Consider the following 14,456-nt stretch of genomic DNA (forward strand, 5'->3'; position numbering starts at 1 on the left):
GAATGTTGATGAGGCGTGATGCGGTGGCAAGTGCATCGGGCCAGAAGCGGGGTGGCACATTAGCATGAAATAACAAGGTGCGGACACAATCGTTAAGAGTGCGTAAGACCCGTTCTGCGCGCCCATTTTGTTGCGAGGTATAGGGACAAGTGAGACGAAATATCGTGCCATGTGTGGTGAGGAGGGTGCGAACCGCGAGGTTGTCGAACTCCTTCCCGTTGTCGGTTTGGATAGCGTGGATGGGGCGACCAAACTGGGTGGTGACATAGGAGTAAAAGGCGGTGAGAATGGATATGACATCGGATTTCCGCCGCAACGGGAAGGTCCACACATAGTGCGAAAAATCATCTAAAATGACAAGATAATAGGTGTAGCCGGTATTACTCGCAACTGGAGAAGTCCACACATCACTATGAAGTAGTTCAAACGGATACGATGCAACTGACGAGGAAGTGCTAAAAGGAAGCCGAGTATGTTTGCCTAGACGACACGCATGACAAGTGTGACCGTCGGTCTTATTACAAGTGAAAGAAAAACTCCGAAGAATATGATGAAGGGTGGTGTCGTTCGGATGTCCCAAGCGAGCGTGCCAAAGGTCCACACCGACGGAGAGGGCGACCGGAGAGGTGGAGGTGGAGGCGGGTGGGTGGACTGGGTAGAGCTCGTCGGGGCTATCACATCGGTGGAGCACCATCCGGGTACGGGCGTCCTTGACAGAAAAACCACACATGTCAAATTCAACGGTGACAGGGTTATCACGAGTAAGGGAACGAACGGAAACAAGATTAGTAATGAGTTCGGGAGAGACAAGTATGTTAGATAATGAAATCGGTGTAGATGTGGACGGAAAGTAAGCATGGCCTATGTGCGTGATAGGAAGAGATGACCCATCGCCAACAGTAATACGATTGGAGGTATGAACAGGATATGAGGAGTGGAGAATACCGGGGTTGGCAGCCATATGAGAGGTGGCGCCACTATCCATGTACCAATCGCCGCCACCCGTGTAGTTGGCTGGTGAGGGGGCGGACTGGAGCGCCGCGAGAAGGGCCGGATCCCATGGAGCCGGCGGGAGCGGAGGCGCCGACGGTGGCAGTGCGGCATATGGCGCCGCGGCATAGGGCACCGGCGGCGGCGCGGTGTAGGGCGCCATGGCGTAGGCGCCTAGAGATGACGCGGCGTACGGCGCTGCTGGAGGCGCGGCGTACGGCGCCTGTGGCGCGGCGATCAGCGCCTGGTGCGCTGCGGGACGTGGCCCCAGAAGGCCAGGAGCGGGCGGGCGGGGCACCGGCATGCTATACGCATGCACCAGGCCCGTCCACGGGTTCTGGGCCGCGGCCCAGGGCGCGGTGGCCTGCTGCTGACGAGGCTGGCCCCCCTGGCCGTTTCCCTTGCGACCGCGACGCCCACCACGGCGGCGATCGGAGGAGGCAGGCGGGGGTGGCGGCCCTTGGAAGTGGCCCGCTGGTGGCGGCGGGTACGGCCCGTAGGAGGCCGCCGGAGGAGGGAACCGCGGCGCGGCAGGCGCCTGTGGAGCCGGCGGGGGCGGGCCGCCGCGGGAGGTCCCGGCAGCGAGGGCGACGTGGGTCGCCCTAGTTTTCGCCATCTTCATGCGACGTTCCTCCAGACGCAAGTAAGCCACAACCTTGGCAAAGGTTGGCTTCGGGATCAAGGTGAGGTTGGAGGCAGCGTTGCCGAACTCTTCATTGAGCCCGGCGGAGAGGGTGCTGAGGAGGAGATCGTCGGAGATGATTTTGCCGAGATCACGAAGCTCATCTGCAAGTTTCTTGAGACGCATGCAATAGTCATCGACAGAGGAATCAAGTTGATGCGACCCAAAAAACTCTTGTTGAAGAAAAACCCGGCGTTGGAGTTGGTTGTCGGTGAAGAGCCGGTTGAGTTTGGTCCAAACAGCGAGGGCGTCATCCCCGTCGCTGACCACCGTGTGGAAGAGATCCTTGGAGATGGTGAGGTAGAACCACCGGATGAGTGTAGCATCGATGGTCGTCCACTCTACATCACCGAGCATGAGGCTGGAATCCACGGAACCGTCGACGTGATCATGGAGATGATACTCGCGGAACACTAGAGAGAAATAGGTCTTCCAGGCATAGTAGGTGGAGGTGGAGTAGTCAAGGCACACGGGGACACGGCGGTGGATGTCAAGATCGCGGATGAGCACGGGATCGGGGCCGGCGAAGGGGTTGGGGACGACGGAACCGGATGCGGAGGAGGCGGGTGAGGCCATGGCGATGTCGGGTGGGAGAGGGAAGGTGGTGGTGCGGCTGGAGGGGAAGCAGCGGCAGGGAGAAGAAGCGGCGGCGGCGGCGCAGCTAGGGGGCGGCGGCGGCGGTGATGCGGCGGCGGCAGCCTAGGGCGCGGCGGCAGCAGGAGCGGAAGCTGTTTAGGAAGAGGATCGTGTGAGGAAAACTGATACCATATTGTTTGGCAATGCAACTCTCAATTGATTTGGGTGCATACACGCACGTATATATTTACAATGAGCAGCCCACGGCCTCGACTATACATGGTAACTAGGAGGCGGGGCAAGGTAGGAAATGATCCTACATATACATGCGATATACTGCCTATACAAAAGATATTCAACAGAGATCTCTCTCATCTATTCTATGACTAGCTAGTACTATATAAAGGGGCAAACAACTCTCTTTCTTGGTGGACACGAAACAGAGTTGTAGTCATGCTACGTCTAGCACGGTTGACATGCCGTAGTGCCGTAGGACTCCATCTGTAGTACAACACTTGTATGGGATTCGGAACACAATAAAAATAACACTCCACCTTGAGACGAAATCCCTTACAATAATCATAGATAGCATCAACTCCTCAATTAAAGTCATCACAAGTAAACCTTGTGCCTGGAAACGTCCATAGGACTAATAAACTTCTCATGAAGTCATATTGAGCAAATCAATCAGTAGGTCGTCCAGAAAACAGCACAACTATCAACAAAGCAGACTAACAAAACTTGGTCTCCCAATAAAAGTCTGAGTCTGTGCCACTGACCTCAAAAACTGAAACTGCTCAATCATCAAATGACATAAGTCATCATATCTCCTGTGGTGCCTGAACGAGCGCATAGCTCATAGTGCAACATCTTGGTGCACATCGCATTGTGAAGAACTCATCTCACGGAATCTGAACGTGCTTCAAAACAGAAAGCACAAACCTCGGCAAACAATACTCAAGCAAGAGCATATGGTACGGATGGCATCGCGTGCACCCAAAAAACTGCCGACTCGTAGTGGTTAATGAAAATCCATGACATGGTCATAAACTGTCCTTGTAGAACAACTGTCGGATGAAGGAACCATCTTAACATGCAACGGAGTTTCAACTCTGCAATAGACCCCTCTTGAAAGAGCAAAGACAACTGAATTGCACTTGAAACTTAACAGCGCTAAATGTTGTAGTATCTAGCAGAAACAAATCAATCTCCTTCTTGCACCTCAACTGATTCTCATCACGAACATGAATATCAAACAAAACCTTCACATGCATAACAGCAAAATACTATGGAGAGAATAGAGTATATGCTGGCTACAACAGGCTTAATAATTACCTCCTCCATACCCTTTTTTTCTTGATAACTGAATTGTGTTCTTCAAATAACTGCAGCAAATTGCATCCATTATACCGATGGGCCATAATCCCCAAAACTCCACCTTGAAGAAAAACTGAGTGCATCCTGATAATTGGCTTACGCCAACAATGCTCGCATCTCGACTTGCCATAGGGTAAACTTTGTGTCATGATCCAGCAGCGGAACATCGTACTTCATGGATGCCATGAGTAGATTAAATCTGTGTTCACAAAGTAGTACAAGCCCATAGAAAAAATTCTTGACAGAATTAATATGCAGAGCGAAGATAGCACCTGGTAGCCTTCGCGTGGATATAGCAATTGAGGAGAAAAAACAGATTCTAGTACTCAACTGTACTAGCCTTTACGTGAGATGTGTAGTAGTAACAAATCCAAGTAGTGCTCCTGTACTTGGCTTCACGTGGGTACTGGTAGTAGTACTAATGATCCGGTTGAATCAAAGCAGCAGCGATGCCTTGTAATCTCACGTAAGTAGTACTGGACCTCCTCGGGACTTGATCCTGTACGGGAGGCGTGAAGCTGCAGCAACGCGCGGCTCGGCGGATCGGACTGCTCGGTGGATAGCGCACGGCTTTGTAGGGCGACGCAGCAGCGCAGATTGTTTTTCTGTCGGTCTCGTCGGATTAATCGATATGGCTTCGGATCGCCAGTCGCGTCGGCGGCGGTGCACAGGACGCCGTAACCCTAATTCTCTCGTCTCAAAAATCTCGTATATGAAACTTGGCTCTGTATACCACTTGTTAGATAATAACGAGAATAAACGAGACACGAGAGACACAGAATTTTACGTGGAAACCCTTGCGGGAGAAAACCACGGAACGTACGAAGGCGTATCACTATAATTGGGAGGAGTATTACATTACACGAGAGGACAAACCCTCTACGTGCTAATCTGGTGGAGATCTCTCTCATCTATTCTATGACTAGCTAGTACTATATAAAGGGGCAAACAACTCTCTTTCTTGGTGGACACGAAACAGAGTTGTAGTCATGCTACGTCTAGCACGGTTGACATGCCGTAGTGCCGTAGGACTCCATCTGTAGTACAACACTTGTATGGGATTCGGAACACAATAAAAATAGCAAATTCCCGATGCAGAAAAGAAATAATGTTAGTGCGAGGTGGATATTGAGGCTGATATTAGGTTCAGCCTAGTGATTACGATGAGATTTGTAGTTTCGTTGTTACAAACTTAGATATATGTTGTCTTCGGGTAGAACTAGAGCTCTACACAGTAGCTACAAACATTCTAATTTTTGATAAGTGTGTAAAGTTTTATTATTGTCATACAGTGATCGTTTCCTGCCTGACAAAGCTATCGACCTGATTGATGAAGCTGGATCACGTGTCAGACTGAGGCATGCTCAGGTATCAGTACACAGCTTATTGTTACCCAGTTTACATACAGTGATGCTTTTCTATCTAAGTACGAAAATGTGTCGCAGCTCCCTGATGAAGCCAAAGAATTGGACAAAGAACTCCGCCAGGTTACCAAGGATAAGAACGAGGCAGTACGTGGCCAAGATTTTGAGAAGGTACCTTTCTTGCAAATGTGCTCTGAGTTAATGTGCTGTCTTTTAAAGAATGAATGTATTAGTAGCAACTCATGTTACTTTTTTTAAGATTTTTTTTGAAGCTTTTATTGCCTCTGGCTTCTGCATCCTTAGATGCATATAGCCAACCTTATTAGTACAATGTTTATCAGAAATAAAAAACTTGATCTCGCCAAAAGGAGGGCAAAATCAAAAACATGGAATAACTACACCTCATGCCAATCAAAACTATCCTAAACATGAAGAGGCCTATCAGTGGCATGGCATCCAAACCGGGACATAAATTCCCTGGTATCTACTCAAGCTTCTTTGCGCCAAGCTCCATCAGCACCTTGTGTTATGCCTTCTGTAATAATGCCGATAACCGCAGCCAACTGGTACATGAGAGTAGCACCTGCATGAAGAAATGCACTTTTTTCTTGTAGAAGACGACATCATTTCTGCATAGCCAGATGGGCCAAAACACTGCTCCTCCCCCAACTAGAATAAGAGATCTTAAAGATTTATCAACCCCCAAAAATATGCGAAATACTATGGGGTGGGGTGATATTAAAGACTAAAAACAAAGCATGCCATGCGATACATGCCAAACAACAATAGAAAAAGAGACGTTGAATGGTTTCTTGTTCATAACCGAAGCTACAACGAGTATCCCCTTGCCACATCTGTTTGACTATATTATCCTTAGTATAATTTCTTGGCAGAGAAACCAAAGTAATACTTTTATCTTCAACGGTAATTTAAGACGCCATAATCTTCTAGACCTAAACCTGGCCTGTATATCCATTAATGCCGAATACATCGAGTGCATGGAAAAAAGGCCAGGAGTATACCAGGAGGGCCCTTGGCACCAAAATTGCCATCCTTCCCAGCATTATCAATGTTGTGCTGATCATTGTCCTTCCTAGGATCCAAAGGTAAGCCATCAGGCTCACCATCATCTGCCTCCATTTCAACTGGACGATCCTCAATATCAAAATTTAAATAATACATGCACCCATCCGACTTAAGCTCAGTATCAGGTGGGATCTTAGATGGGTTTATGCATGAAGCATGTATACGTCAGAATCTTGTGCTTACGTGTGTAGATCATATCCACACGCATTGTCTCACCAATTGACAACTCGTGTTACTATACCTCTATTTGAAGCAGTTGATGCTTTTAGAATGAGACCAGGGCGAGGAGCCCCTATGACTTCTAAGAGTATCTCTAACCACACTTTGCCTAATTTGATCCCTTATATGTTCGTGGACGCGTCTGCGTGCAGGAGCCTGTTAGATTTGTGTCGAATATTGTGTACAATGTAGGTTACAATTGGACTCTGAGTTGTATTGTGTTTACAGGGTATGGAGTCGTGTCCTAGTAGGACACTCGTATCCTAGGCCTCTCATATATAGTCAAGCCCCGGGGATGTAGCCATATTGGTGTCGTGCCTCGTGTGATTGCTTGGTCCTCGGATGATTGACTATGCGCCTTGGATTTATTCTAACAAGTGGTATCAGAGCAAGGTTGCGCGAAGTCTGCGAATTGTTGATCTAAGAGGAAGTATCGAGTTTGAGATGCAGCCAGCTACGGCGTGGTTCTCAACGAAAGTGGAAGAAGCAATTGGAAGCAGGTAGAAGTTCTCGGCGGCAATGCGACGTATCGCGCAAGCAGTGGTCAAATCGGATGGATCGATCCGATCGAAACCAGGAGCGGCAACAGCGTGCAAGGCGCGAAGGCCCAGCCCATGGTGTAGCGCGGGCTGCAGGTCCGGTAGCGGCCGAGGCAGGAGCAGCAGCGCAGGCGGATGGCAGCCGGCCGGCCCAAGGCACGGGCTGGCGTGAGGCGTGCGGTCGCATGCGAGTGGAGCAGCTGCGTGGTCGCGAGGGCACTGGCAGTTCATGATTTGTGGTGTGCAGGCGTGCGCGTGCGTTGTGCAAGGGTGCTATGCGCCTTCGTTGGTTGTTGCGTTGTGCTATGAGTAGGGAGCCGAAGGAATCAAGACCGGGAGATTTGTTTGGACAAAAAAAATCAGCACTATATGTGGTATTGACATGGCATGGATACCAACACAATAAATAAAGAGTGCTTTGGGGGGTATGGGAGGCAAAGGCTTGGTGCACCCATGGAGGAGACTACCAGGAAAGTGAAAATTTCTTTTGGAAGTGTTGCTAATTGCACACGAGGTTTTACCATGACAATGGTAGATTGGTGATGTGCGTATAAGGCTTGTGGAGTCTCGAGCATATCGTGCAGCCGGACAAGTTCATCTAGGTCGGGCTTGATAGTCTGACGGATCAACTTGGATGTCGGTTGGAACAGAAGATGGTGGCTGGATCAGCAACGATGACATAAGAGCGTGATGTTGATGGCAACCGACTTCTGGGGTGTGGAAACACGTGGCACAGGCCTGAGGGCTTGTGTGGTTTCGACAAGACCATGGTGCGAGGTTGATTGAAGACGGTGCACATGAGAGTTTGAAGTCGACGGGGCGCGAGGGTGGAGTGATCATCTACCATGGAGTCATGTTGAAGGTGAAGCTGGATTGAGGGGCTACGGTGTAAGGATCCAGAGAATCGAAGCCTATTTCAGCCGGGAAAAAAGCGAGAGGCATGTAGTTCGGATTGGAGCCTAGTGGTCTGATGGAAGCGTGGAACCCGTCATCGGTCGATGATGATTGGTGGTACTCTGCAGTGGGGGTTGAGTGGTGTGGGTTCGCGACCCTTGATACTCGACCAATACAGCAGAGGCTCGATGCGGTAATAGCGGCGAGGCTTGCTGTATGCACGGGACATGGAGACGGGCCAGGGCTTTGGTGGTCATACATGTGGTGAGACAACTGCGAATTTGACTCGGGATGACTACAACCAGCGGTGAAATTCCTTCAAGTTTCAGACAAGCGGTCAAGGAAGAGCAATGATGTTGAGTTCAGGTAACTCTTATGTGTGACACCCAATATGTGAGTTGTTCACTTTCACGCAGGTCAGTGATCAGTGTGTTATGGTGTTGAACGGACACTCTGGAAGTTGGGAGCGCAAACTAGAGTAAAGTGGAACTTGATTTCGCTCGAGCATTGACTGTGGTCAAGAAAAGAAGGGACTACAAGTTGCAGGTGGAGTCATATGGGGTCTTCGGAGTAGCAGCTGTACTCACGGGATAAGCTCGAGTCCAATGTACATGAAAGTTTGACACATTGACGAATTCATGGTGGTGAAGAATATTCGCCAAGGTGGAGTTTGTTAGAGTTGTGTCGAATATTGTGTACAATGTAGGTCATAGTTGGACTCTGAGTTGTATTGCGTTTACAGGGTATGGAGTCATGTCCTAGTAGGACACTTGTATCCTAGGCCTCTCATATAGTGGGGGTAGACACACGATGTAACCTATGCCAACATAATAGCACAAACATGCAAGGGTAGCCAACGATGTGTGCCGGCGCCCGGGTGGCCAGTGTGCGGTATTGTGACGGTGTGACGGGGAGTAGCGCCCATAGTCAAGCCCTGGGGATGTAGCCATATCAGTGTCGTGTCTCATGTAATTGCTTGGTCCTCGGATGATCGACTATGCGCCTTGGATCTTTTGTAACATAGCCGACAGACCCCCATTTGTCTGCCCAGGCAACCCCACCCTCACATCCAAAACCTCAAATCCATACAAAGGCATGCACATAGATCATTTGGTCAATATAACATACAACCAATTCAACAATCATAGAATTTAGCAATTCAATCCAAGCCAAAATAATCCACGACAAATAAATCCAACAATTCATACATAGGCGACACACGGATGAATCAATCACCTTTATTGCACTCGTTGATCTCCTTCTTTTGGTTGGTGAACCACTTCTTGGCATGGTCATCCATCACGCTACTGTCGGCTAACATGATCCTCGACTCCTCCCTGATCCTCGCGAGCCTTATCTTCTCTCTCAAGCTCAATGGTCTCATATGCCTTGGCCTTCTCAAGCTTCATTTCCTCAAATTTCTCCGTCTTCTCCATCTTCATCCTCTGTCTCGATGATCATCCTATCCTGTACCCTCTCCTGGTCAAACACTATCCTCTCCCTTTGCACATCCAAAAACCTTGTACCTCTCTTCCTTCTCCTCCCTTTCTGGCTGATGGAGCCCCCAAAATTAGCATGGGCGTGAGGAGGCACAAGCAATGGTGCTCCCTGACAAGGTCCACACCATCCTTGATGGCGGACTCTCCAGAAGCAGGGCATTGTGGCCCAGCTTCACCAGGATTGCCGTTGCTGATGGCAATAGAAGGATGGGCATAATGGGATAGAGAGTGATGGAGGTGGGGGCAAATGACCTGGATGCGGGGAGGAAGCGGCGGTGTAGCAGTGGGGTGGTGGAGGCGAAGGCCGGGGGAAAGGGGCGAGAGGAGGAAGAGGAAAGGGGAGACGTGCATGCACTTTCTCTTTCTCTCAGTTGGACCGGTCGCAGGAACAACATGCCAGGCACAAATTACCGATGAATAGGCCCAACCGTCCAGCCAACTTGAATCACCCCTGTCAAAAGGGCCCATGCAATGCCCACAACCTCGATTCACTAGGGAGCCCCGTTCCTAGGGAGCTTATTATCTCTAGTGATTCAAGAAATGAAGCAAACAAGAGAAATGGGCAAACACAACTTACATGGCCTTGGACTCCAATGCCACTTCGGTTCCTATTCACCACTTGAGCAAAGGCACCGCAAAACTTGCTCACAGACTCTTGGATGGTGGTCCGTCTATGTTGGAGAGAGCTCTTATTGTGGTCGGTATGGATTGGATGCGGTTCCATGTAGTGCTTGTGTTCATGGTACCATGCGTGATTTTTTTCCCCAATACTTCGAGCCATTTTGCTCAGTTCCACATATAGGATCCATGCTTGTGGCCAACCAAACTTTACACAACAAGATATCTTCATGGGTTAAGTCGGGTCCTGTCGCGTGAAGTCATCTGGGATGCCCGCCCATTGCGGAGCCAGAATGCCGTACAATGCGGGAGTGGCTGAGGGCATGGGCGTGGCAGAAGGATGTGACGCGACGAACTCTAAGTCGAGGACGTCCTCCGCTGCAGCCTGCTTCTCAGCCTTCTCGCAGGCCCACTGCCGGATAGGCTGGTCCTTGAAGGTGATGGTCTCTGCTTTATTCCCAATGGTCGGGACCTCCACAGACTCGGTCCACCCATCGTCCATGTCAGCGGGCGGACAGTGGAGCGGGCGTTGGGCAACTAGGACGGAAGAGGTCGGTGGCGCGGACGTGGAACAAGATCGGAGAGGGCGACGGTGCGGATGCAGGAAAGGGAGGGCTGACGCAAGGGAGAGGGCGGTCAATTTGGGTGATTTGGGGTGGGTCCGCCCTGTCGGGTCTGACGTGGCGGACGATGCGTCTGGGCGGTTTGAGGTGTGCCGAACAGCCCAAACATATGGGCTGGGTATGGGGCTCCGGCAGGGTTGCGTTTTTCTATCCAGGCAGTGTTTGGGCTGTCCCCCGGGACAAATGTGGCGGAATAGGGGGTCTAGTTGGAGATGCGCTAATTAAGAGAAGGTTTGAGACACATGTTCTCATGAAATTAACCAATGTGGTTAAATCTCATCCACAGGGTTCGAAACTTGTGCCGGTGGGGAGACACCATTGTGCTGGCCAAGAGCCCATCCACGAGGCTTTTGAAAGTGTGCAGTCAAAATTTTCTCTATCAGTCTATTCTTAAACAACTAATAAAATCTATTGAGGTTGCTTAGGTGCAATTTGTATCGTTAGATTTCCTGGAAAATAGTTTCACAATATAATTTCTTAATGTTTATCGACATATTCATACACAAAAAGTGTCAAAGTTGCATGTTGGTGGTTGTGCAAAGTGAAGATCATTTATTTTGGAATGAGAGTACTAATATTGTGCATGGCGAAACCCCTCCCAGATTGGTCATATTTTTTTCCTCTGCTATTGCAGCACTGAAGTGTTACCACTCCCTGGTATTGCCTTTTGATCTTTCCCTACCAACTTATTGTTTGACAGGCTGGGGAACTAAGAGACAGAGAAATGGAACTGAAGGCACAGATTACGGCCATCATTGACAAGAGCAAGGAAATGGTCAAGGCAGAGAGCGAGTCTGGTGAAGTTGGTCCTTTGGTCACGGAGGCAGATATCCAGCATATTGTCTCCTCTTGGACTGGAATACCTGTCGAGAAGGTTTCCGCTGATGAATCTGACTGTCTCCTGAAGATGGAGGAAACACTGCATCAACGTATCATTGGCCAGGACGAGGCTGTGAAAGCTATTAGCCGTGCAATCCGTCGAGCCCGTGTTGGCCTCAAGAACCCAAACAGACCTATTGCTAGTTTTATATTCTCTGGACCAACCGGTGTTGGTAAATCAGAACTTGCTAAAGCTTTGGCATCGTACTACTTTGGCTCTGAGGAAGCCATGATCAGGCTTGATATGAGTGAGTTCATGGAGAGACATACTGTTTCGAAACTAATTGGGTCGCCACCCGGATATGTTGGCTATACTGAGGGTGGTCAATTAACTGAAGCAGTTCGTCGTCGCCCTTACACAGTAGTTCTCTTTGATGAGATCGAAAAGGCACATCCAGACGTCTTCAACATGATGCTTCAAATACTGGAAGATGGAAGATTGACTGACAGCAAGGGGCGGACTGTTGATTTCAAGAATACACTGTTGATCATGACATCTAATGTTGGAAGCAGTGTCATTGAGAAGGGAGGCCGCAAGATCGGATTTGACCTTGACTATGATGAGAAGGACACCAGCTACAACAGGATTAAGAGCCTGGTGACTGAGGAGCTAAAGCAGTACTTCCGGCCTGAGTTCTTGAACAGATTGGATGAGATGATTGTTTTCCGCCAGCTGACAAAGCTGGAGGTGAAGGAAATTGCAGACATTATGCTGAAAGAAGTGTTTGACAGGCTGAAGGTAAAGGAAATCGACCTTCAAGTGACTGAAAGATTCAGAGATAGGGTGGTGGATGACGGCTACAACCCAAGCTACGGTGCCAGGCCACTGCGGCGCGCTATCATGAGGCTGTTGGAAGACAGCCTGGCAGAAAAGATGCTGGCTGGCGAGGTCAAAGAAGGTGATTCCGCTATCGTAGATGTTGATTCAGAAGGCAAAGTTATAGTTCTCAATGGTGGCAGCGGTGTCCTGGAGCCGCTGACACCTATTTTGAGCACCTAATCATGCGGAGCACATGATTACGGAATCCATTGTTTCAGCACAAGCTGTGGCGTGGAGCTGCCACCAATTCTCTTTCATTAGGTGGTGTTGTGTCGTTAGATATTGCTTGCAAGCGAGGCACTAGAAGATTCCTTATAGCTCACCGGCCGCCTAGATTTTCTGTTTTTGCTTTTGAAAGGAATCTGGAGGCTTTATTTTTGGGATGCCGATATATGCCATACGTGTGGCACGAGGACCCCTATGCACCAAGGCGAATACTCAGCGCCGGCGCGCCGGCCGAAAGTTTCGGCCGGTCGCATGCCAGCCGCTGGATTACTTCATTTGTGACGGTTAGATTAGAACCCCCAATCTTTTCCATCCCTGGCTTCGTCTCAGATCTGATCGAGAGATGGAAAACAACTTTGACCTGCTGTAGAGAAACTGCCCCCCGCAGGGCCGTGCCTCGTCTGCGGCGACACGCCGTCTCCCCATGGCCGTCGAAGCATCCCCGGCGCCTTCTCGACCGTCGCCGTCATCGACCACACTCACCGTCTCGCCATCCGTTCGTGATCTACACATCAAATCACGCCGTTCGTGGCCCTTGCCGTAGTCGGTTGCAGTATACTTTACACTCGCTGTCGCAGCCCTCCTGTATGTCTCCGGTGCAGCTCGCCAGTGGCACGGTCAATGCGTCCCTCCATTGCAAGCTCCACCTCTCCCCTGGATGCAGCTTCCATGTAGCAAAAAAACATGTCGATGGAAGCTTTTCCGGTTGCCGGTTGAAACAAAATAAAGGCTCCGGCGTTGCCACCGCATAAATTACTCTCGATGCAGCAAAAACATACGCTATTTCCAGCTCAAGGCTTCACGGGTTGTAGCAAAACAATCTCCCGGTTCCAGCTCTGGCGTCGGGCGGTGGCAACAAACATGCTCTGTTGGTTGTAGCAAAATCTCTCGCAGGTAGTAGCAAAAACTGAGGATGGTTGTAACAAAAAAAAGCCACCGCCGTAGTAGGTCGCAGCTCTGCCGTGAAGGATGTAGCAAATCCATTGCCGTTAGTAGCAAACTTCATGGATGGTTGCAGCTTCTGGCTCAGCTGGTTGCAGCTCCCACGGGTGGATGTTCGTTCGTCCGAGGGGAGCTAGATGGTTGGAGGAAGCGGATTCAATGGCGGTGATGCGGGGGCGCGCGGGAGGAGCACGAGCGAGCAGCGCGCGGCCGGTAGCATGCAGCCTGTGCTATTCCATGGCGTAAAAGGTTGGGGAGCAGAAAAAGAGAGGAAGAAGACGGAGGTTGCGGGGAAAGGGATGTGGGGTGGGGCCACCAGGAAACGTGCGTCCTCGGAAACCGCAGAGATCGAGCGAAACGATCGAACGCGCAGTGCGCTTCCGGCGCTAACGCTTCGGCCGGTGCGCCGGGGCTAAAAATTTCCCATGTCACCGCATGTATGTACAAATGACGAAACTGATGATGTCAGTGAAAATCTTTTGGAATGACAGAACTGATGGGATTTTTTTGAGTTTTGAGTTTTTTAATCTTTTGAATGAAAAGTCTGATTGAAAAACCATTTTCAACACTAAATCCGTCGCGACGAGATCTTTAAAACTAGATATGCTTTGATGATTTTTTGGGCTTGAAAGTTGCCATGTCCATTGCACATGTTGTCATGGTGTTTTCAATTAATTTTTTATTCTACATTTGAAGTAAATTTTGACATGTTATAGAAAAGGGAATTAAGAAACTGAACTTGTGATGATGAATTACTAAAATTTGTCATGATCCATAAAATAATTTTGACATGGTTCACAACTAAAAAGAAATTCGTTGTCAATTACTTCAAAAATGCAAGATCGATGACTCAAATTTGCCATGTACCAGAAACTAAAATTGCTATGATGAATTACTAAAATTTACCATGATACATGCACTAAAATTTGCCATGGTTCATACAAAAATAGTTTTCATGGTCAAAATACTAGAATTGACATGGTGAAAATACTAAAATTGCCATGATCTATAAACTAAATTTATCATAATGAATTACTAAAAAATCATCATGATCCATGAATTAAATTTGCCGTGGTTAATTACTAAAAATTGTCATGGTTAATTAATAAAATTTGTAGTGAAA

At 49.1% G+C, this 14,456-nt stretch overlaps 1 protein-coding gene across 2 annotated transcripts in view; it reads left to right on the top strand.

The window, feature by feature from the left end:
* LOC119322673 (chaperone protein ClpC1, chloroplastic-like) overlaps window positions 1–12,578 on the top strand; it is a 25,365-nt gene extending 12,787 nt beyond the window's left edge. For both annotated transcript variants that reach the window (XM_037596161.1, XM_037596160.1), the window contains exons 8-10: window positions 4,918–4,993; window positions 5,071–5,160; window positions 11,168–12,578. In XM_037596161.1, coding sequence (XP_037452058.1) covers window positions 4,918–4,993; window positions 5,071–5,160; window positions 11,168–12,346 — 1,345 coding nt within the window. In that variant the 3' untranslated portion in view covers window positions 12,347–12,578. The remainder of the gene's footprint in view (window positions 1–4,917; window positions 4,994–5,070; window positions 5,161–11,167) is intronic.
* The last annotated feature ends 1,878 nt before the right edge of the window (window positions 12,579–14,456 follow it).

The sequence above is a fragment of the Triticum dicoccoides genome, chromosome 6B, assembly GCF_002162155.2.
Source record: "Triticum dicoccoides isolate Atlit2015 ecotype Zavitan chromosome 6B, WEW_v2.0, whole genome shotgun sequence".
Lineage (NCBI taxonomy): Eukaryota > Viridiplantae > Streptophyta > Magnoliopsida > Poales > Poaceae > Triticum > Triticum dicoccoides.